The sequence below is a fragment of the Sus scrofa genome, chromosome 4 (genome assembly GCF_000003025.6).
Source record: "Sus scrofa isolate TJ Tabasco breed Duroc chromosome 4, Sscrofa11.1, whole genome shotgun sequence".
Lineage (NCBI taxonomy): Eukaryota > Metazoa > Chordata > Mammalia > Artiodactyla > Suidae > Sus > Sus scrofa.
The window spans coordinates 100,287,872-100,311,407 of record NC_010446.5 but is presented as its reverse complement, the minus strand read 5'-3'; the positions used below and the strand labels follow the sequence as shown (position 1 = coordinate 100,311,407).

Below are 23,536 nucleotides of genomic sequence, written 5' to 3'. Positions count from 1 at the left end.
TAGCCTGTGTGTGTGTGCTGAAATGTCTGCGCTTCGGACTGGACTTGCCGTTTCTTTTGATTTCTAGGGATTCATCTACGCCCTTATCAGCTGGAGGGAGTCAACTGGCTGGCCCAGTGTTTCCATTATCAGAATGGCTGCATCCTGGGAGATGAGATGGGCCTGGGTAAGACCTGCCAGGTATGTTGCTGTGGACTGACTACAGTTTACCTCCACTGAAATAGCTCCTTACAACTCAATACCGTCTTTGACTGCCAGCCTCTGGTGTATAGTTTTATAGTAGGAGGAAAATGCCTGAACCTTTGTTAAGAGATCATGACCTTGGACTTGACTTTTCTAGTCATGGGGATGGTTTTGTACTGTGTCACTACCTTTATTTTATCTACCCTTGATACATAGAATTACAGTGAATGGACAGGATTTTTCTCTATGTAAAAGCAAGTATAGTTGTTCCAGGACTCAAACGGACTGCAGAGTCAACTGCATGACTCTCTTAATGTGTGGAAGATTGTGCATTATTTTTTTTGTAAAGCAGGTCTTCTTACAGTGAGTGTTTGTATTCTTTTTGATGCTATTATAAGTGTTCTCTACAAAGTTGTGGAACCTTGGTGGTTGTTTCTCATGTGGAAATGTTATCAAAACTGCCTTCTTTGTCTGTGTTCCAGACTATTGCTGTCTTCATTTACTTGGCAGGGAGATTAAATGATGAAGGACCATTTTTGATTCTTTGTCCCTTGTCTGTCTTGAGCAACTGGAAAGAAGAGATGGAGAGGTACAGAGCAGACGTGGTTGAAATTGTATTTTTTATATTAATTTTTTGGGGGGTGGGGTGCTATGTGGAATAGATAAAACAACATATTGTCCTAAACAGTGAGATTGTTTCTTCTAGAAAACTCTGACGGTGAGGCAGTGTAGACAGACTGAGAGTCTGGTGGGGAGAGGGTCCGTTGATGTTATTGTTACTACTTGGCAACTTGAAGGTCACTACTCACTTAAGGTCGATTTTGCTGAAGTAAAGGAGAAGCCATCTTTTTCATAATGACATAGTGACATTTCGTAGGAAGGAACCAATGTGGAAAAATAGTTTTGTTTTATTTTTCTGCACCCATGGCATGTGGATTTCCTGGCCCAGGGTTTGAACCTGTGCCACAGCGATGACCCAGGCCACAGCAGTGACAGTGCCACATCCTTAACTGCTAGGCCTCCAGGGAACTCTGAAAAAACAATTTTCTTTATAGAGTTAACACAAGGCCCTTTTAGATGTCCATCCAACCCTTCTCCCTCTTCCCACGAGGACCTGCCCTTAGGTTTACCCATTACTGTAGATGCGATGCCAGGGTCCCAGGACTTGTTCTGGCTACAGGGCATCCTGAGGTCTGCGCATCTGTAACCCTTCCATGAAATGTAATTTTCCAGACTCTGTGTTTGTGCTCCCCTTTTCCATGACTCTGTTTGTGTTCATCTTCCTCTTTGCTTGGATTCAGGTGTGCTCCAGGTCTTTGCTGTGTGACATATGCAGGTGACAAGGAGGAGAGAGCCCACCTACAGCAAGACCTAAAGCAGGAGTCAGGTTTTCATGTGCTGCTAACTACCTACGAGGTATCTGTTTGTTTCTCTGTAGCCAGAACTCTTAACCTTGGACCACAGAAGCTGCCGAATCCATTGGAATTACATTCAGTATCTTTTTTTGAAGGCTCATATTATGGGAAGAAAGTCTTCTTTCATTAGATGCTCACAGAGGGGCTGTGAGCAAAGGAAGCAAGAGACCATTATGCTCCAAGTTAGTTAGTCTCCCTTTCTTTCCTGGCAGTTCAAGGGGGATTGTGTCCCAGGGAGGTGGCACTTGAACTTCATCTTGACCAGTGAGTAGAAGGAGGCAGGCAAGCAGGGAAAAGGGTTTTGTGGGCTGAGGCATCATCTCTGTTACTGGAGGATGGGAAAGGAGGACACTCAGTTCCAGCTGAGACTGTCTGGGCTCCTGCAAGCGAGACCTTCTGCTCATTCATGCTTCCCTTTGTTTGTCTGTAAGATGGTGCCCCGAGAAGTTATGCTCAGAACTTTTTTTACTTAGTGAATGAATAAACTTAACTAAATCCTGTAGTTTAGGGGAATTGATTTTTAAAAATAGTTCATTAATATCAGTTATACATCAGCCTTTATAATGTGTCTTCCTTAATTTTTCAGATTTGCTTGAAAGATGCATCATTTCTAAAGTCGTGAGTATGTTGTCTGCTTCAGAAATTGTGTTGCATGTGCCATGAAAATCATGTGTTTCCTTCACATTTTACTTCTTCGCTTTTTTTCCTGGTGTGTCGTCCATGAGTCTCCCTTCAGGTGTGCGCTGTGGCGGGTGTCTTAGAGTCCAACCCTCCCTCATTCGCTGTGTATCCTTGAGTTAGTTACTTCACCTCCGTGAACCTCAGCTTCTTCATCTGTACAATGGGGATAATTAATTTTACCTTGAATTGGTGTTGGGAGGATTAAGTGAAATTAGGTGTATGTGGTGGGTGGTTAATAGATAACTTGATTCTTTACATTGCAACTTGCAGAGACCCCTTTCAGGACTGCTGTGTGGAGATTTAAAACTACAGTGCAGGAGGTGAATGACTTGAGGTTTTTTTTATACCTTATCCTAAAGTAGCGATCAGTGCTATAAAATTAACTTTTCAGAAAGGTTTTTTAAATTATACTTCTTTCCAGTTAATTACCTTTCAGGCCTCATGAAGTAACTCTTTATACCACCTGGAAATAGGGATGACCTGTAACAGTATGTGGTTACAGTTACCCTATAAATTAAACAAGAGCTAGATGTTAGATAAATAAGGAGGTATATTGACAGAGTTTCATTCTCTTTAGCATGCGTAGTTATGGTTAAGTCGGGTTTGGATTTTTAATATTTGGAAAGTTTTGTTTTCAAAGTGCTTTATCAGCAGAATAAATATTATTTCTTGTTGAGGTTCTTTTGTGTTGCATTTTAATTTTCATCTTATTTTGAAACTCTAAAAGCTCAGTTATAGATCTCATAACTTCCATCCAGTATTTTGTTTCGTTTAAGTTTCATTTAAGTAAGCATATTACCTTATTTTTCCTGACATGTTTTCCCTCTCACTTTTTTTTTTTTTTTAAATGGCTGCACCTGCAGCATATAGAAGTTCCTGGGCCAGTGTTGAATCTGAGCCACAACTGTAACCTACACTGCAGCTGTGGCAATGCCAGATCCTTTAACCCACTGCACTTGGGCAGGGTCCAAACCTGCACCTCTTGCAGCAATCTGAGCCGCTACAGTCGGGTTCTTAACCCACTGTGCCATAGCGGGAACTCCTCACTCACTTCTTTTTTATTATTAATATCCAACATGTTTATTGACCATCTATCCTCTGGAAAGATACTCTTCTGGGAGTTATCAGCAATACCAGGAAAGTAAACCATCGTGTGATCCTAAGAGGATGTAGATTCTGGTGGAGGAATAAGTAGTATGGATATCCATAATACACACGATGTTTGGGAAGTTTCAAAAGACAAGCGCATTGGGACATTGATGTTATTGGGTACTTTCCATAAATTACCCTATCTAATCTTCATGAAAACCCTAATAAGTGGATATTATTACACATTTTATAGCTGAGGAAGGTAAGAGAATAGATGACCCACCTGAGGGCACATTTCCTAGTAAATGGCAAAGCAGACATCCAAGCCCACCACTCAGTGCTGAGGAGCTTTTTCTTTCTTTTTTTTTGTTTTTTTGTTTTTTTGCCTTTTCTAGGGCCGCTCCTGTGGCACATGGAGGTTCCCAGGCTAGGGGTCTAATCGGAGCTGTAGCCGCTGGCCTATGCCACAGCCACAGCAATGCGGGATCCCAGCTGCGTCTGCAGCCTACACCATAGCTCACGGCAATGCCGGATCCTTAACCCACTGAGCAGGGCCAGGGATGGAACCCACAACATCACGGTTCCTATTCAGATTCGGTAACCACTTAGCCATGGGAACTCCCTGAGGAGCTTTTTCTTAAGAGAGCTTTTTATAGTATCTAGGGTCACAATATTCACAAGAAATACAATCTTTATGTATTAGATCATCTTCCTTGAATCCAGCCCAGGTGAATTTAAGAGCCTAAGTAATAAAGGGACATTTATAATAACTCAGTATGAGCCCCAAGAGTACAGATGTACTCTTCTGATGTATTTGGCAGGGCTATGTTGTGTATGACTGTACTGCACGTTCTGAGAACAGCCAGGAAGTGTCATATGATCTCTGCCCTAAATAGGCTTATTATGGAGAGTTGAGACTGCACCTGTAACAATGTGAAAAATAGAAAATTTTGTGGACAACAGACTTATAAAACCTGTGGACCAAGAGGATTAGAAGTTACTTTGTCTCACTGTCCATTCAGCGCTGGAATTTTCTCCACCTCTTCCTCCCCAGGGGGCATTCCTTTGCGTGTCCTTTGATGAGTAGTTTGACCTCCTTCCTTTCACTGAGCCCAAATCCTCCTCCCTGTAGTCTGTTTCATTGAACAAGCTTTTTATTGAATGCTTGCTGTATGTAAAAACCTGAGTATCTAGTTCTTCTCAAAGGAATAGGACCTAATCTGTTTGTTCGTTTTTATCTTTTTAGGGCTGCTCCTGTGGCACATGGAAGTTCCCAGGCTAGGGGTCAAAAACTGGAGCTGTAGCTGCCAGCCTACACCACAGTTCACAGCAACGCCGGATCCTTAACCCTCTGAGCGAGGCCAGGGATTGAACCTGTGTCCTCATGGATGCTAGTCAGATTCACTTCTTCTGAGTCACGATAGGAACTTTATTCTTTGTTTTTTTTTGTTTTTTTGTTTTTTGGACCTAATCTGTTTTGCATAGTAATTCAAACAGGAGCCAGGTGCTGTACTGCAGCCACTTTCACACCTTACCTCATGACTAGTGTCCAACATCAGCTGGACTTATTCCTTATAATCCTTCAGTGCAGCCCCTGTTCCCCAGCAGGAATGACCCCAATTCCTGCACTCTCCCTTTGGACCCCAGGTCTCCCTCTGTTGGTACCCCTCTCAGTAGTTGAATTGTACAGACATCTGTCTCTGCCCCATTTTCTGGGTTTTGTCTCTGGCCTCTGAAGAAGAAGGCTTCCTCCTCCTAAGGTCAGCCTCTGCTCAAGATCCTCCTCTGACCTTTGAGAGAGCTTTATTTCCATGACTACTGTCTTTCCAATATTCTGCTTTACTTGTATGTACCTTTAGTTGTTGTAAGTATAAAAATAATGTCAAGGAATTACAGAATGTTTACAAGAGAAATAGAAAATAAAAATCTTTTAACTTATACTTATCTTCTGCATGTTCTTCACATTGGTGAAAAAGATCTGTAATATATCTTTTTTAGTCATATAGGCCTTTTTTATTATAACATGATCATATATATCATTTAAAATGCTATATTTCATTACCTATTATTGGACCTATTATTATTTTCAGCTTTTTGCTGCTTTAAATAATGCAGCTTGGAACGTATTCATCTATACATGCTTTTCCATATTTTGAAATATTTTTTGGTGGTGGGGGGAAACAGCTTCCCCGGAGTATTTGCAAAGAATATGCTTTTATGACTTTAATGTCTTGAGAAGTTGGAGTCATAATCTGTTATCCTACAGAAGTGCCCTGGCACAGCCACCAGTGACTTGTGTGTTAACAGATCCAAAGAATGTATCTTCCTATCTGTAATATTTGATCCTGTTCACCACTTCCCCATTTTAAAATCATACTTTTTTGGTAAAGTAGGCACAGTAATGTCTCCTCACCTTATTCATTCTCTCTCTCTCTCTCTTTTTTTTTTTTTTTTTTTTTTTTTTTTTTTAGGGCCAAACCCAGAGCATATGGAGGTTCCCAGGCTAGGGGTCGAATCAGAGCTGTAGTCGCTGGCCTACACTACAGCTATAGCAATGCCGTATCTGAGCCGCATCTGCAGCCTACACCACAGCTGACAGCAACGCCAGATCCTTAACCCACTGAGTGAGGCCAGGGATTGAACCTGCATCCTCATGGATGCTAGTCAGATTCGTTTCCACTAAGCCATGATGGGAACTCTAGCACCTTGTTCTTTTGGATTAAATAACATGCCTCAATCCCCATACTGAATGTCTGGCACCTAGTAGTTGGTCATCAGTGTTTCCTTTCGCTTTCTAGCTCTGGCTCCTTCCTTTCTGCCTTCAATGCATAGGTCTTTCCCATTTTAGAGAGTAAATTTCCTTAATTTTACTACGTTTTCCAGAAACTGTCTTGTGTCCATGGTTGGCTCTCAGATAAGAAGGCAATTTGGGTGTGTTTCAAACAGAAAGGGGTTGATATTAGTCTTCCCAGCAAAAGTCATGTTCTTTTTTTTTTTTTTTTTTTTTTTTGTCTTTTTGCCTTTTCTAGGGCCGCTCCCGCAGCATATGGAGGCTCCCAGGCCAGGGGTCCAATCGGAGCTGTAGCCGCCTGCCTACGCCACAGCCACAGCAATGCGGGATCTGAGCCTCGTTTGCAGCCCACACCACAGCTCAGGACAACGCTGAATCCTTAACCCACTGAGCAAGGCCAGGGATCGAACCCGCAACCTCATGGTTCCTAGTCGGATTCATTAACCACTGCGCCACGATGGGAACTCCCAAAGGTCATGGTTTTGTAGTGAGACTTTTGGTTGTGAGATAACACATGTTATCTCATGTGTTTGAGTTCAACAAAATTGAAAGCTTGGATTTTTCCCTTGCAGCTTCCCTTGGAGTGTTCTTGTCGTGGATGAAGCTCACAGGTTGAAAAACCAAAACTCCTTGCTGCATAAATCACTTTCAGAGGTAAAAAAAAAAAAAAAAAAAAAAAAAGTCTAGTTTTGATATAACTTTCTTTTAAAAAACATTGGTTTATTCCTGTATAGAACTGATTAAGGTGAACCTTTTTTTTTTTTTCAGTGAGATTTCTGCAGGGTTAAGTGGACATTTATGGTGGCAGAAGTAGTGTTTCATATGGCGTAACTTTTTCCTCTTGTCTTTTTCACAGCAGATAATGTTTACTCAAATCTGGTTATCAAATGAGTAAGACTCTACCCCCAGGAAAAGACATTGTATTTTTGGAAATATTTCAAGTCTCTTCTCATCTTCAAAGGGGCAGTTTCTTTAAAAATAATCTTTACTATAATTTTTCTCTCTGCAATAACAAACATCTGATATATTGTCCTCTTCCCCTGTTTACCTATTAAAAAATCTAACAGTTCAGGAGTTCCCGTCGTGGCACAGTGGTTAACGAATCCGACTAGGAACCATGAGGTTGCGGGTTCGATCCCTGCCCTTGCTCAGGGGATTAACAATCCTGCGTTGTCGTGAGCTGTGGCGTAGGTTGCAGATGCGGCTCGGATCCCACGTTGCTGTGGCTCTGGGGTAGGCTGGTGGCTACAGCTCCGATTGGACCCCTGGCCTGCGAACCTCCATGTGCCGTGGGAGTGGCCCAGGAAATGACAAAAAAAACAAAAAAACAAAAAACTAACAGTTCAGAGCAATGAAGAGACTGATTTCATGGCATTGAATGTTACCTCTAGTCTCTCCTATCTTTGTCATGCTTTTGAGTATGACATCCTTGATCTCATTCCTTTATCTTACACTTTGGCATCGTTCTGGCAAAGTAGATGAGAAATGCCATTGTAGCCCTAGATTTGGCCACTTTTCTGAGGAGTCAGTAGAACAGCTTGTGAGTATGAAGTGCCCTTCGTTTGCTGACCTAATAAAGGCTTACTCATTCATGAGACCACATGTATGAATGTCTGTGATCATCACTAAAATTTGGTCCCTGTCCTATAATCAATTCATAAATTTAGAGGTCATTTGAAGGAAAGTCCTATATCTGAATTCTCTTTTTACTCTCTAAAACTGGTCGTTTTTAATATTTTAATGCCGATATGACCACTGTCTGTTATTAGCCCAAGCTCAAAGATTGCTTTCCCCTAGTGGGACCCCCTCTGCTCTACAGTGTCCTTTACCTTCTTTTTGGGAGCTCTTAACAGTATCTTTTTCCCAAGAGATTTTTATGTCCTGGCGCCCAACCTTACAAGAGCTGGCTTATTTGCTAATGCACTTCCAGTATGCTAATTTACAGTGGAGAAAGGGAAGCAGGTGCAATAGAAGAACCCTGGCTTTGGAGTGGGGAAGCTAAATTCCATCACTGGCTCCAGAGCCTTTTCTTCTTATTCCTGGGAAACTAAGGTGCAGCGGGACTATGAGGGAATTGTTCTGCATCATCTAATTATTCCTTTTTAGGTGAGGTTTGAATTGCAGACAACTGGTGGGTCAGAAAAAAAAATACATTTATTGATTGGGCTAAGAGGTAGAGAGAAGGGTATTGCCCGCTGACCCCAATGTTGTTTTCAGCTTACTGTTAAAGTTGGAAGCAGCCTAAATGTGAACATAAGGAATTGGTTATGTAATTTATGCTATACCCACACAATACATTTACAAAATTAGGCTGCCACGAAAAATTATGTAGAGGAGTACTTAATAATGTGGAAAGCATTTGCAAAATATTTGATACAAAAAAATTAAAGTATGATACACAGAGATTGACTCTGGATTTTTTTTTTTTTTTTGATGCCAAAATGGGCACTACTTTGAGTAAAAAATATTAACTCATGATAGTTTAAGTTGCTTTTTAGTGACTGACAACCTTGGTTATCTTTGTGACCTCATATGCTTTGGTTACTTTAGCTCTTTTCTCGGTGAACATGCATTGTAAAGTGAGATTTGGTTATTAGAAACTTTTATTTTTGACCAGTTCCCACAGTTGAAATACTGTGAAAACATTGCCATACAAGCAGAGCAGGCATGAATGAGTGGCCCCACATTGATTAGATGGTTTTAAAAGAAACAAGCAGAAAAGGGTGATGGCCAAAGAAAAAGCTTGTCAGATCAGTTTTATTTGATTGTGTCATTTCATTTATCTCCTTTCTCATTTCAAAAGCAGTATCTTCTTATGACCCCCTCCCAAATCAGAATATAGAAACACAAGAAGAAAACTAAAACCACCAATAATCCTACACCCCTGCATTCATTACAGTTTGGCCATTTCCTTTGTGGTGTGTGTGTGCACACTCAAACATAGATATGCATATGTGTTATTTTTAAAGAAATATCACTTTAAATATAGAAATACAGTATATATGCACACATACTGTATTTTGATGTTTAATAAACATACATAGGATATGGCTTTCCATTTTTGCTGTATTATTTAAACTCAAGTGGTGGAAATTCTTGTTAATGTCCCTTCAGAGGTTGTCCTTTTGCTTGACCTTTTATCTGTTATTATTGTTTTTCCTAACCTTTTACTATATAATAGTCTCTCGTTTTTGGTGTTCTTATCTTTTGCTCAGTTTTTAAACAATTACTTCCATTTGGGGCTGTCTGTGGTCCAGAAATGTCCAGAAGTCTTGATGTCTTGCATTGGACCCACCTGTAAAGTTTTATAAAGGGAGATTCTTTTAAGATATATCTTCTTGCTCTTTGTAGTGGTGGGTCCTGCTGCTATAGCTTTGGGCTTCTCAGACTGCAAGAGTATATGGTGTGTGCTTGAATTCCCATGTAGACTGAATAACAGTAACCATGTTGAATACTCTTGCAGTCCTTTAGAGTTCACAGGCTGATTTTTCTTACCTTATAATGGTGTCTCCTTCATAGGATTATTATCCCTGTCTTATAGTTGAAACTAAAGTGGTGTTATTTCCTACATCAAACAGCTATATACATTTTGAACCTGAGCATTCTGGTTTCATGTCCCTCTCGTGTCATTTCATTAAATGATGCCTCTCTTTGTAAAGGTGGTGGTGGGTATTTCAGTCTTGCTTTCCAGTGTTAAGGATTTTTCACTTTATTTATTTGTATATTTGAGTTCTCAGTTGCCTTCCGTCTCCTGCTGACCGGAACGCCCATCCAGAACAGCCTCCAAGAGCTCTACTCTCTGCTCAGTTTTGTGGAGCCTGATCTCTTTTCCAAGGAGGAGGTGGAAGATTTTGTGCAGCGTTATGAGGATATTGAGAAAGAGTCTGAGTCAGGTAACTTTCCTTCTCATAAATCATGCCCAAAAGCCCAGAGAACTGATAGATATCAAAGAAAGAGAACTGATAACCAGAGGATACCTTCCAGGGAGAAGTCTGAACACTCCTATTGTTCCTAGTCTTATATATTACGTGATTCTACAGTAGTGCTTGTTTGGGTCATTTTTGGAAAAAATAGTATCTGCTGATTTGTAGACTCTTTCCCCCTTAACATGTAATTTCTATGAGGACTTTTTTTTTTGCTTTTTAGGGCCACACCCATGGCATATTGGAGGTTCCCAGGCCCAGGGTCAAATCAGTGCCTACACCACAGCCACAGCAACACAGGATCCAAGCTGCATCTGTGACCTACACCACATCTTACAGCAACGCTGGATCCTTAACCCACCAAGCGAGGCCAGGGGTCCAACCTGCATCCTCATGGATACTAGTTGGATTCGTTTCTGCTGTGCCACAAGGGGAACTCCTTCTACGAGAACTTTGTTAACTTTCCATGCTACTTCCTGAGGCAGAAAGGGATGTGAGTGCTATAGCCTGAACCTGCTGTTCAGCATTGCACAGCACTAGTGTTGCTTTTCACACTGCACTAGAACCAGAAGTCTGGGCGGGGTGATGAGAGTGCAGGGGAAGACTTCTTTGTTCTTACAGTTGTCGTTCGTGACCTTCTTCCTCTCGCACCTTTGCCCTTCTGCCTCCCTGAATTATTGTCTGCCCTGTCATTCCAGGATGATTATCTAAGCCAACTAGTGGGCATGTATGTACCGGGTGAGTGTGAGTTGGAAGGGCTTCTCACAACAGAAATCTCCTCACCACAGGCTGAAGATTAGCTGGGGTCCTGTGTTTAGGGTTGGTCAGGTAAACTATGTGGCACCCAGTCAAGTATTACATTGGACACACTGATATTAAAAAAATATTTCTTGGAGTTCCTTTTGTGGCTCAGCAGAAGCAAATCTAACTAGTATCCTTGAGAACGTAGGTTCAATCCCTGTCCTCGCTCAGTGGGTTAAGGATCCGGCATTGCCACGTGCTGTGGTGTAATTGCAGATGTAGCTCAGATCCCGAGTTGCTGTGGATGTGGTGTAGGCCATTGGTTACAGCTCCAATTCAACCCCTAGCCTGAGAACCTCCATATGCTGCTGGTGCGGCCCTAAAAAGACCAAAAAAAAAAAAAAAAAAAAAAAAAAAAAAAAAAAAAAAAAAAAAAAAATTTCTTGTTAAAATTCAAATTTAACTGGGCACTTTTATTTTTATTTGCTGTATCTGGCAACTCTACATGCAGTGTAATTCCAATTTAGGCTAGTTTTTGAAGTTCACAACACCTGAGGAAGGACCAAGGGCATTGAAGTCAAAAGAACTAAGTTCGAATGCCAGTGACATCAGCATCCAGCTATGTGGCTTTGGATAAAGGGCTTCTTTCTCTGAGCTTCACTTAACTGAGCTATACAAATGGGGACAATACTACCTACTTGCCCTGGATTTTCAAGCTGTTATGCTAGTCAGATGCAAAAATATCCTGGAACCATTTCCTCTGTGCAAATGAGATTATTAATAAGAATCAGAAGGAGTCAGAAAGAAGAACCCAATGAAGGAAGAAATACTATGAAAAATTATGCTGACCTGGAACACAGAATTGGCATGAAGATGAGAAATAGTCCCTCGTAGTTCAATGTCTTGACCTTTCTTTTGTCCCACACTTCTTGTGTGTTTGTGTGTGTGTTTTTCTTATACAGCAAGTGAACTCTACAAACTCTTGCAGCCATTTCTGCTGAGGCGAGTGAAAGCGGAGGTAGCTGCAGAGCTTCCCAAGAAGACAGAAGTAGTGATATATCATGGCATGTCAGCACTGCAGAAAAAATACTACAAGGCTATTTTGATGAAGGACCTAGGTAATCAGAGGGCGCTTGTCCATTTAGGAACTATATGGGATGTGATTTTCATATGAGGAAATACTTTATAATCATACTTGCTCTGTAGTATGGGAGAGAATTTGGGGGTTTTTTGTATTTTGGTTTTGCTTTTTAGGGCTGCACTGGCAGCATATGGAGGTTCCCAGGCTAGGGGTCTAATCAGAGCTGTAGCTGCCAGCCTACGTCACAGCCACAGCAACACCAGATCCGATCTGTGTCTGCGACCTACACCATAGCTCATGGCAATGCTGGATCCTTAACCCACTGAGCAAGGTCAGGAATTGAACCTGCAACCTCATGGTTCCTAGTTGGATTCGTTTCCGCTGCACCACAACGGGAACTCCTGGGAGGGAATTTTGTGTTCTGAATAGTACTCAGGTCAGCTGCAGTGAAACTGTGATAGAGCATCTTTAATAACTCAAGACTTTATCAGTTGTTACATTTGTGAAATTTCCTCCCCTTCACGGTCCTCCTGGTTTGCCTGTAGTTCAGCAAATACATCTAGGCATCCCAGTCATGCTTAGAAGTATTTTAACACACTGCAAAACATTTTTCTTAAGTCATACTCACTGGGAGGAATTGGGACTGGGAAGGCAGAGAGAAGAGTGGAATTTTCTCTCAATTTGCATTTTTTTGTCCCTTGGCTCTATAATAGCAATTAAAGAAGGAAATTTAGAATTCTGCGAAAGATTAACAAAGTATTCCTGAGTTTGATTTATAGTTAGGCATCCTTCTTAAACCAAGGTGATGATGGTTAAGAAAACTTTATGTCAATGTGCTGTTGTTAATGCAATTCAGTTAAATTTGGGAGGTGAACGTAGGTTTGAAAGATATATTATTGAAATGAGTAAGGTTATGTATGGAAACTTACAAAGTTTTTCCTGTTGTTCAGTAGTCCGCCTCTCTCTTTTTTAAAAATTTCAGATGCATTTGAAAATGAGATGGCAAAGAAAGTTAAACTTCAGAATGTCTTGTCCCAACTTCGAAAGTGTGTGGATCACCCATATTTGTTTGATGGTGAGGCAGTGCCCTTTTTTCTCCTATTACTTTTCATTGTCATTTCTGTGGCCAACCTAATAGCAAAATTCTTCAAAAGATTTGCCTTTTTTACTGTCTGTTTCCCCAGATTTTCTCATTAATTTTTTTGTATGAATGTTATCTAATGTTCATATTTCTTCAGTTGTGCCCTTTATGACTTTGTTTTTCTTTTTTCTTTTTATATTCAATATGTAGTTATAGATCCTACACTACATTTATCATGTCTCTTTATTTTCCTATAAATCTGCAAATATTCCTCAGCTTTTTTTTTTTTTTTTTTTTTTTTTTAATTCTGCCTTGTCTTCCATGAAACAGACAGTCTTAAAGAATCAAGGTTGGTTGTTTTATGAGATGTCTCATAATATGGATTTATCTGATCATTTCTTTTTAAGTAGATGTCTCTTTGTCTTGAAACCCACTCATTGAGCCTTTTGTCACTGCCATTCCTAGTTCACCAGTGGTCTCTGCATAGCTCAACTAATGTTTTTCAGTTCATGTTTTAATTTACCTCTCAAAACCTTTGAAGCAAATAATTACCTCTTTTTTTTTTTTTTCTTCAGTTTTTTCTTTTTCACGGCCACACCTGTGGCATCTGGAAGTTTTTGGGCTAGGGGGTGAATCAGCTACAGCTGCCAGCCATAAGCCACAGCCGCATGGGATCTGAGCCACATCTGTGACCTATACTGCAGCTTGCAGCAGTGTTGGATCCTTAACCCAGTGAGCAAGGCCAGGGGTGGAACCCACATCATCATGGAGACTTGAGCTGAGTTCTTAACCCACTGAGCCACAATGGGAACTCCTAATTGATCACTTCTTGACATACTTTCTTCCTTTAGCTTCTGGGACAATACTTTCTTCTTTTCTACCTTCCTTATACCTACTCCTGTCAGCCTCCTTTATTGCTTCCCTTTCATCTTACGGATATCTGTAAATTTCCCACTAAGTGCTACATTAGCTGCATTCTACACATATTGATATGTAGTACTCTCATTCATACTGGGTTTTTAAATTGTTTTTATTCACACTGATTGGTCGCCTATGGGACAGTTCCAGGCTTCTGTGTCTGTGAGAGCTCTAGGATTGGTATCATCAATGTAGAGGGTTTGTTGTAGTCATTTTAAGGAAATCTTTACCAGGCAGCACTATGAGTTGTTTTAAAATATCAGTGAATCTTAATGAGGTGCATATCAGAGCCCCCCCCCCTTTTTTGAAGAAGGGGGTTGTTGTGAACATGTAGATTTTGGAAGAAGCCCTCCAGGTTATTCCCCTACTCCCACTTTGAGAATTACTAGTTTATACATCTAAGCATATTTCTTGATTTGTTTTCTAGGGTGAGCATCTCAAGATTTCAGTTTCTGGTCTCTGGTCCTTAGCATCTCCCTATGCCTCAGTTTCCTAGAGAGTGGGTTTGTTTCTTGGATAAGCATTTGTTAGGCTTTTGGGGTGTGCCGGGCTCTGTGATAGATGTTAGGCAGTGCTGAGATTATCATTGCAAACAGATAATTATGAAGTGCCTTCAAAGAGGCATGAGACTTGGGCCCTTTATCACTTAGAAGCAGCTTGGCCTCTCTGTAGCCCAGCCATCAGCTTCTCTGTTCAGAGTCTACCCTGACTGGGAACATGTTTACTGGGAGTGAGTTCTTCCTTTTCCAGGTGTGGAACCAGAGCCTTTTGAAATTGGAGACCACCTCATTGAGGCCAGTGGGAAACTTCACCTGCTGGACAAGCTGCTGGCGTTCCTGTATTCCAAGTAGGTGGTAGATTTGTATTGAGCTGGTGGCTGTTAAAGCCAGAATAATGAGCAACTTGCCAACTTCTTGAGCCTAATCCCAGTTCTCCTTTTTTCAGGACTCTGATCTTTGTCCTCACTTCTCTGTAACTGTACCCCTACCCCATTCCATTCGATCCCATGCCACCCTCTCTGTAATCATCCTTTCCTGTGCTGAATTCCCCCAGCACTTAGGATCCGTATGCAACACTTGGCAGTGCACTGCCTTAATCTGCTTATCTGCTCGATTGCTGTGTATTAACCATATCACTACAGATGTATTGTTTAGTTCAGCAAAGACATCAATTATTTCTTTTTTAATTGCCTGCTGATAACCTTGTTTTGAATTGGCTCATAGTAGGTGCTTAGTAAATATTCACTTTTGTAACTTGTGGGGATTAGTTTGAATTCCCTGAGACATGATTTGGGCCTCGGAAGACCGAGTCAATTCTGGAGCCTCTAAAGCTTCAGCTGAGTATTCATTGGCCTGGTGTCCAGCCTGTATCAGATCTTCCTGGTCCCCAGAGGGGCAGAGGAGTCTAGAAAAATCCAAGTTTCCGAAGAATCTCAAAGTTGTCCCTTTGGGATAACTGACCGAAGTAGGGCTGAACCAACCTAAAACCTCAGAGTTGACAAAAGCATCCAGCATTAGGCATGTACAAGTAAAATAATTGCATGTCTTACTCTATTTCATTGGTCATGATATATCTGCAATAGGTGTCTTAGTGTAAGAGAAAGACCCATATCTTCTTTCCAACCTTTTCATTTCACAGGTCTTAAAGCAGGCCCAGAGAGATTGTATGATTTGTTTAAGGTCACACAGCCATCAAATGACAAACTTAAAATAATAATAAAATAATATCTGATGTCTGATAACATGAGGCTCTAAGCTTGACTTTGTATGTAATCCATTTTGCCTCCTCCTTTCCTATCTCCTCTCCCTATGTAGGTTTTCTCATGTGGCATATGGCATATGAGGTACCACCTGCCCCTTGCTTCTCTAAAGTGACGCTTCTCAGAATTTTTAACCAATAATGCTGTAGAATGAGAGGATAATGACTTTTACTCCCAAGTATCGAATGTAGCTGTAGATGGCTGATCACCTTTTCAGGGTCTCCAGTTTTGTTTTTTGTTTTTTTGTTTTTCATGCATTTGAATTTTGTATTTTACTCTTTGCATATATTTATTCTTTTTGCTGTTAAAAGCATGTATTTCTTTCCATATAATAATTGACATCTTAGAAAGGGGCACCCTGGTTATCCCAGGGCTTCGTATACCATCTGGTGCACTGACATGTGCTCCTGGGAATACCCCTGCTCTAGTTTGCAAACCACTCTAAGGATATGGCTGTGTGGAGTTACATCCTTATATTCACCATCTAGCATCTCTGAGGAAAACTCTGTAAATGATTATGACATTTTTGTTTCTGCATCAGTATTTCATTTCTTTATCAACTTGCATCCTTTGGTAAGTTTCACTGAAGCAAGCGCACCTTAAATACTATTGGAGTTAGCAGTTTTTCCTTTTCTTTTTCTCTTTTTTGCCAGGGGCCATCGAGTTTTACTTTTCTCCCAAATGACCCAGATGTTGGATATTCTCCAAGACTACATGGATTATAGAGGTGACATCCCTTGATCACTACATTGTTTAAGCCTTTTACACTTAACAGTCCAGATAGGTCCATGAAGAGTGATCTGGGGGTGTGGGGATGTTACAGAGGAAAGCAGTGAAAGATGACTGTTCAGAACCAAAGAAGATTGAAAGTGAGGAGGGAGATGTATGATGCAAGGATTGATAGCACGGTAGAGACACATGGGCAGAAATGAACACACATTCCCATTAGTGCTGCGATTTAAAATTATGGGTACTGATGAAGCATGTTTACTAGGAACTTAGCGTGATAATATTTATGATGTATGTCAGTCACATCAGTGTGTTGTACACTTAAACTTATGTAGTGCCATATGTCAATTATATCTCAGAATGGAAGAAAAAAATAGCCTGGTCACTTGAAAAGGAAAAAAAAATAAAATTATGGGTATGGGAGAAAAAATGTGTGTTACAGAAATGTTTTTGCAAAAGTGTGATAAACAGTTTTTTGATGAACATTCATTTTCTTGCAACATTCAGCTCAACAGTTGAATAGTTGTTCAGGATCAGCAGAAAGCTGAATATTGAAATAATAGAAATTCCACATACTAACCAAGGGAAAAGTAAAAGAAATTTTTATCTATATAGACAATAGGGAATGTAAGTTATTACCTGGGGACTTTGTTTAATATATAATATCATTTACTCAGTATCCTATGATAAACCATAATGAAAAAATATTTTAAAAAAGAATATATGTATGTATGTATGTATACTTGAGTCACTATGCTGTACAGCAGATATTAACCCAACATTATAAATCAACTATATTTAAATTTTAAAAGTTACAGAAAAAAAAAGACTCCTCATTGTAGTAATTGAGAAAAACAGTTTATGTGGGATGATGGGAAAAGGCTGTAACATTGGTTGATCTTGAGATTAGTGGTGAAGAAGTATCAGCTCCAGACCTTTACTGTTGAAAAAATGAATTCACAGGGGATCTCTTTGAGCCACTCAACAGCTCCTAAGTACTACAGTATACCTGGTCCATTGGACACTTGCAAGAAATGCCATTGGCATGTGGAGGAAGAACCTTCAGATTCACAAATGCGGCTTAAGCATTTAGTCCCCCTTCCCGACAGTGGGTCCCTGGTAAAGGTTGAGAACCCTGAGGTTTCAATGAAAGGCAGCTGCTAGACCACTGGACAGGCTCACTCAGTAGCTCCTAAGTGCTTGTCTTCCTGAACACATGTGAATTGGAAATTCCCACATGGTGTGGACCACAGTGTGTTTCAGGGTTGCTTGGGGTAGTCAAAATTGAACACTAACTCCACAGATGCCAGTATATCAGCTTTGCATTTTAAAAACCCAGAAAGGTATATTATGTTGAGTTCTTTTGTAAAACAATCAAATGTCTCCAAAATTTAGATTTTTTTTCCCCATGGATTTGTTTCTAGTGGGGCATGCTTGTATAAGGGAAGGGACAAAATTAGCATTTGGTTTTGAGCTGGCAGTATTTCATTCCACAAAGAATACTTGAAAAGGGTTAATATTTCTCTGTTTTCTTCTTCTGTGTGAAGGCTACAGCTATGAGCGTGTGGATGGTTCCGTGAGAGGGGAAGAGAGACACCTGGCCATTAAGAACTTTGGACAGCAGCCCATCTTTATTTTTCTCCTGAGCACCAGGGCAGGTAGGTCTCATAGACATGGACAAAAGCAGACAAATAAGGGTCGACACAGTATATTTACATCCTAACCATGATTGCATTTTTCCTTAATTCTCTGAAAGGTGAGGTGGTTACTTAGGAATATAAAAAGGGGAACTTTTGCATGCCACAGGCACAGCCCAAAAAAAAAAAAAAAAAAAACTAATTTAAAAAATGTGATTTTAATGAAATTCCCAACTTTTTAGAATTATTTATAACATTGTCTATATATGACATGTTATAAATGTTATATATGGCATTTGTAATGCTTTACCAGTTACAGAGTGCTTTCATTTATTTAAATAAAATGAAGTCAGCTGTTGGAGATGAAATTATTCTCATGTCATGGAACAAGCAGACCTTAAATTAGTTTCGAACTCACAGAATCATAAGTTTCTTTATTTACTTTTTTTGGTAGACCTAAATCTTGATGAAATAGAGGTAGGAGCTCTAAAGGGACATGTGTCCTCTATTATAAAGAGAGTTCAGTCTTACTTAGTAAGTATTTATTAAGTGCCTAGTACTATAGGGTGTAAAAAAGAAGTGTTAGATATAATCCTATAAGACAATCCTGTACGGAGATTGTCTTATCTGTGTATATCTCATCTCTGTATTACAAAGATACAGTCAGATTCATTTGGCACCACTCGCTTCCAGATCATAGACTGGATCTCAGCCATTCATTCATGTCCCCACTTGTCATAGGGGTGCTGTCAGGAGAGACTGAAAGGATCAGGGCAAACACTGTACTGTTGGGAAAACAGCCCTATGAATGCTTTTCCGATTTCATCATCTTCATGTTCAGAGAGAAGCATTATTTAAAACATCTAAAACCAGGGAGTTCCCTTGGTGGCTCAGCAGTGTGGGTTTGATCCCTGGCATCATTCAGTGGGTTAAGGACCTGGCGTTGCTATGTGCTTGTGTAGGTCCCAGGCGCGGCTTGGATCCTGCGTTGCTGTGGCTGTGGCGTAGGCCGGCAGCTGTAGCTCCAGTTCAACCTCTAACCTGGGAAGTTCCATATGCCGCAAGTGCAGCCCTAAAAACCAAAAATAAAATACAATAAAAAATGTCTAAAACTAGGAAGAGAGAGATCTCTATTCTTCAGCTGATGTCTTTGGAGTACTCAGAATTAGTCAAAACAGAGCGATCTTTTAGAAGCCAAAACAGTCCCAGACATGAGCTTTTTCCAGACACTAAATGTCCTGTTTGCTCTCACTTTTTAGCTATACATATGCATCATTACCATTTACTCAACAACTTCCCTTCGACTTTCAAAGATTTCGATTGAGCCCTTTTGCCACCAGGTGGCAGTGAGAGCTTATGTATACGTCCCAAACAAGTCTGGCTACAGCTTCTTTATAAACTATCATCCCTAATGAAAAAGAGCTGAACTAAGACAACAACCCAAGAGAAGAAAATTTTTATGGAGCACCCTTTAATAAGTGCTTGGGAGGTATTACGGAATAGTGGTTGAAAAGCATAGGCTCTGGAGCCAGACCATGTGGGACTGAATCTGGCTCTTTCTCTCTCCACCTGTGCAACTGCCAATAAATCCCTTATCCTCTCCCTGCTTCATTTCAGCATCAATCAAATGAGGATAATAATAGCAACCACTCCTAGGATTGTTGTGAGCAGTGAAGGAGCTAGTATATGTAAAGTGCTTATTAGAGCACTAAAGAAATAAAGCAGAACACCAGGGCAGCTGTCACTATTACTGGGTATAATTTAGCATGTCTCAGTCATCAGTCTTTATTACCTCTTTATTCCAACGTTAATTTTATATGAAGGCTTTAATTAGAATGTTCCTGCCTGACTTGTCTTGAGATCCAGCTTAGAGTCGGTAGCCCTTCTCCAAAGATAGTCTTTAATTCAGGCTCTTGGAACAAGCCGGTTCAGTCTTGCTTGTTTTAGCAATGAGCTGTAATGACCCTGGTGAGAGGGAGTCCATTTCCTACTTGTTTGCACATTAATCAAAGAGAAGGCTGTAGTTTGCCTTCCTGGTTCTCTTAATTAATTCCCGTCATCTAAGGAGCCTCCTCAGCCCTTCTCATTGTTGTCCCACGGAGTGTTCTCGTCCTTCAGCTGGTTTTGTTACCTGCCCTTTGATTAATGTGGACGTGAGTCTAGAGGAGACCTACTAAAGTCTTCTCCAGTGAGAGGAAGGGGACCTGCCTGCTCGCCCTGGGATGGTAGCAAATGGTCTCCCCTCTTCTCGTTAACCTGATTGGGGGTCTTGCTACCTAGGTGTAACTTGGGGTGGATGTTAAGACTCTTCTCTTAATGGTGCCCACAGTAGACCTCGCTCATATTAGTAACTGTTTTCTGAAAGACCACATGTCCCTTTTCACAGACTGTTCTATAAACACAGTAACAATTTTTAAATAGAAGAGGTCTAAAACGGCTTCAGGGCACTAACTTAAGTGCCCACTTTTGCTCCTTACCCCTGCTCCCCTTGTTCTGTAACATTCTATAGTTGAACTGTCCCAAGTCAGGCAGTATGAGCCCAGGTAGGATTTTTGGGGGAGGGGGTGTCCATTTGAAGGATGAAGCCAGTTATCTTGACTGCTCTCAGTTTCTTGGTCTGACCACCGCAGCCTCGTGTCCGTGGTCTGGTCCCTAACCCTTGTGCTGCTAGTGATGTTCCTTTGTGCATTGTTTTCAGGTGGCGTTGGCATGAACTTAACAGCAGCAGATACTGTGATTTTTGTTGACAGCGATTTCAATCCTCAGAATGACTTGCAAGCAGCTGCCAGAGCTCACCGAATTGGCCAGAACAAGTGAGAGATATAAGCATAGCCCCGTTCTGCTTCCTTGGCTCCTCAGCAGTTCTGGGTTAGGCAGGAGGGTTGAAGACTGTGGGCTGGTGCCAACCCCCGTGCGGAGGGTGAGAGACTGCTAGGTTTTAGCCCAGCTCTGTTGTTGAGCCCAGACTAGTATATGGACCAGGCACATGATCACTCCAGCTTGCTTTGCTAAAAAGAGCAACATCAAATTATGAAAGGACTAGAAGGAACCTTTTAGAAGTTAACTCATCCTTCCTGAGTAAAGGTCTAATTCAGTTAAAATATGAAGTGACAGGTTTTTGGAACTAAGCTAAAAAGATAGGTCTTACCCTTTGGCCTGGGGGTGATTTAGACCTACCAGAGGTTTTCCTCAACCACAGATAACTCCAGTGTGGCCTCCTCCTCCTCATCCCTCCCTTGACTCTTTCGGAAAAGGTTCAGTGAGAATTAGAGGCCAGATCTCTGACAAATGCTCAGGTCCACACACCACAATCTCCCGCTAGTTGTACCCTGAACTTGGCATTTTGAGTTTGTTTTCTTTGGGGTGTATTGACCGTGCATGCTTGGGTCCCTTTTGCAGACTCTTATGTTTGGCATATTACTCTCCTTTGACTTCTGTACAGGTCTGTTAAAGTTATTCGGCTGATCGGCCGAGACACTGTGGAAGAAATAATCTGTCGGAAAGCAGCCTCCAAGCTGAAGCTCACCAACACGATCATAGAAGGGGGCCGTTTCACCCTGGGAGCCCAGAGACCTGCCGCAGAGGCTGACCTCCAGGTAAAACATACCATTCTTCACCTTAGGATGTGTCATGATTTCAGTCAGCGCTCCCGTGGGTGAGAAAGTTAAGTGAAAGGAACTGGCATTAACCACCCACTCTCCCCAGCCACGCACTTGTTCCCAACCTGCCGCAGTGTCTACTGCACACAGGCTGCTTTGGGAGCCGGAGTGAAGATGATATAGAAAGGCAGTAGAAGAGAGAAGGGTGATGGACTTTGGATCCCTCTGACTTGGACTCAGGTCCAAGCCTTGTCACTTGTTGGCTATATAGCTTTTATTTTATTAATTTTTATTTATTTGTTTATTTATTTTAGGGCTGTACCTGCGGCATATGGAGGTTCCCAGGCTAGGGGCTGATTCAGAGCTGCAGCTGCTGGCCTACGCCACAGCTACAGCAACAGCAACACGGAATCAGAGCCACATCTGCCACCTGCACCACAGCTCATGGCAATGCCAGATCCTTAACCTACTGAGCGAGGCCAGAGATGGAACCTGCATCCTCGTGGTTACTAGCTGGGTTTGTAACCTGCTGAGCTACAGCAGGAATCTGGCTATGTAGCTTTGAGCAGATATCTTTACTTTTGCTTTTCTAAAAAGGAGGATACCACAAGTTGCCTCAAAGGGCCCTTAAGAGAATTAGACCAAATAAAGAACTCAGCATAATAAGAATTAATCCCATACCTCCTTCTTAACCCTAGACCCTTTGATCAGTAAGTGCTTTACATTAGTTTCTTCATATTCAGAGGAGGGGAATTCAAAATCATGCCATTGGAAAAATGGATGAAAAAACTAGAGTTAGTTTCTTGAAGAAGGGGACACTGGACAGGAGGAGTGTACTGGCTTGGGAGATCTGAGAGCTCTCTTCTGGAAGAGGGCTTAGAGATATTCTATAGCAGCCCTTGGGTTAAAATTAGAACCCATATCATGATATACCCCAGGTTCTCCCATTTTGACCCAGGAAGCAGAGAGACCAGCTCCTAGGATACTGGAAAGATCCAGGCCTAAAGTCATAGATCTCTGACAGGGGCAGTAGCAGTGGGAGGGTCTGGTGTGAGCAACGTTATAAAAGAAGAAATGACAGAGGTTGGCTGCTTAGAGGTAGGGAGGGCGATAGGAAACTCAAAGATGAGTTGTAAGGTCTTAAGCCTGGATGATGAGGAGGATAGAAATTCAGAAGACAGAGGTAGGGCAGAGTTTGGGGAAGACTAAGATGATTTAGGCTTCAGTCAACAGAGTTTACAGTAAAAGCAAAATGTGAACAAAACTGTTTTGGAGGGAAACTCAGAGACAAGAGTTTCATTTGCAGAAGTCTGTAAGAGAGCAGGCTTTAAAAGCGCTGGTTTATCAAACAGAAAATACAAGTATGTAAAAGGAAAAAAAATTACACACTATTATAAGCAGATTTACCAAGTCTATAGTTAGTTTAGTTAAAAAAACATTTTTTTCCTGTTGTGTCTCAGTGGGTTAAGAACCTGACTAGTATCCATGGGCTTCCTCAGTGGGTTATAAAGATCAGTGTTTCTGTGAGCTGGGGTATAGGTTGAAGACATGGCTTGGATCTTGGGTTGCTGTGGCTGTGATGTAGGCTGGCAGCTGCAGCTCTGATCTGACCCCTGACTTGGGAACTTCCATATGCCTCAGGTGTGACCCTAAAAAGAAAAAACAAAACCATTTTCTCACATAGTTATCATATCTACAAAGACCAGTGCATATCTTTACACATTAACTTTGCAAAAACAGGGCTCACATTGGTTTGGTTAGGGAGTCAGTAACTTGCAGGAAAAGTTCAAGGTTTTATTTATTTTGGAACCAGAACTAGTAAGTAATCCTGGGTTTTGTGCATGTACTTGTTTGTTTTTGTTTATCTCAAGGTGCAAAGTGTTGGTTTTTTTTTTTTTTTTTTCTTTTC

At 41.1% G+C, this 23,536-nt stretch overlaps 1 protein-coding gene across 12 annotated transcripts in view; it reads left to right on the top strand.

Annotated features, from left to right (window-relative positions):
• The window catches only part of CHD1L (chromodomain helicase DNA binding protein 1 like), a 160,766-nt gene that overhangs the window by 114,321 nt on the left and 22,909 nt on the right, over positions 1 to 23,536 (top strand). For 9 of the 12 annotated variants that reach the window (XR_297334.3, XM_013993372.2, XM_021089965.1 and 6 more), the window contains 13 exons: positions 68 to 180; positions 666 to 772; positions 1,485 to 1,599; positions 2,185 to 2,216; positions 6,732 to 6,813; positions 9,890 to 10,052; positions 11,786 to 11,941; positions 12,887 to 12,979; positions 14,654 to 14,750; positions 16,316 to 16,389; positions 17,939 to 18,049; positions 20,727 to 20,841; positions 21,471 to 21,624. Coding sequence is in view for 11 of the 12 variants with exons in the window: in XM_001928518.5 (XP_001928553.1) it covers positions 68 to 180; positions 666 to 772; positions 1,485 to 1,599; positions 2,185 to 2,216; positions 6,732 to 6,813; positions 9,890 to 10,052; positions 11,786 to 11,941; positions 12,887 to 12,979; positions 14,654 to 14,750; positions 16,316 to 16,389; positions 17,939 to 18,049; positions 20,727 to 20,841; positions 21,471 to 21,624 (1,412 nt within the window). In the remaining variant the exon portion in view is untranslated. Of the gene's footprint in view, positions 1 to 67; positions 181 to 665; positions 773 to 1,484; positions 1,600 to 2,184; positions 2,217 to 2,549; positions 2,600 to 6,731; positions 6,814 to 9,889; positions 10,053 to 11,785; positions 11,942 to 12,886; positions 12,980 to 14,653; positions 14,751 to 16,315; positions 16,390 to 17,938; positions 18,050 to 20,726; positions 20,842 to 21,470; positions 21,625 to 23,536 lie in introns of all 12 variants that reach the window. The other 3 variants (XM_021089967.1, XM_005653078.3, XM_021089960.1) reach the window with 3 other exon arrangements.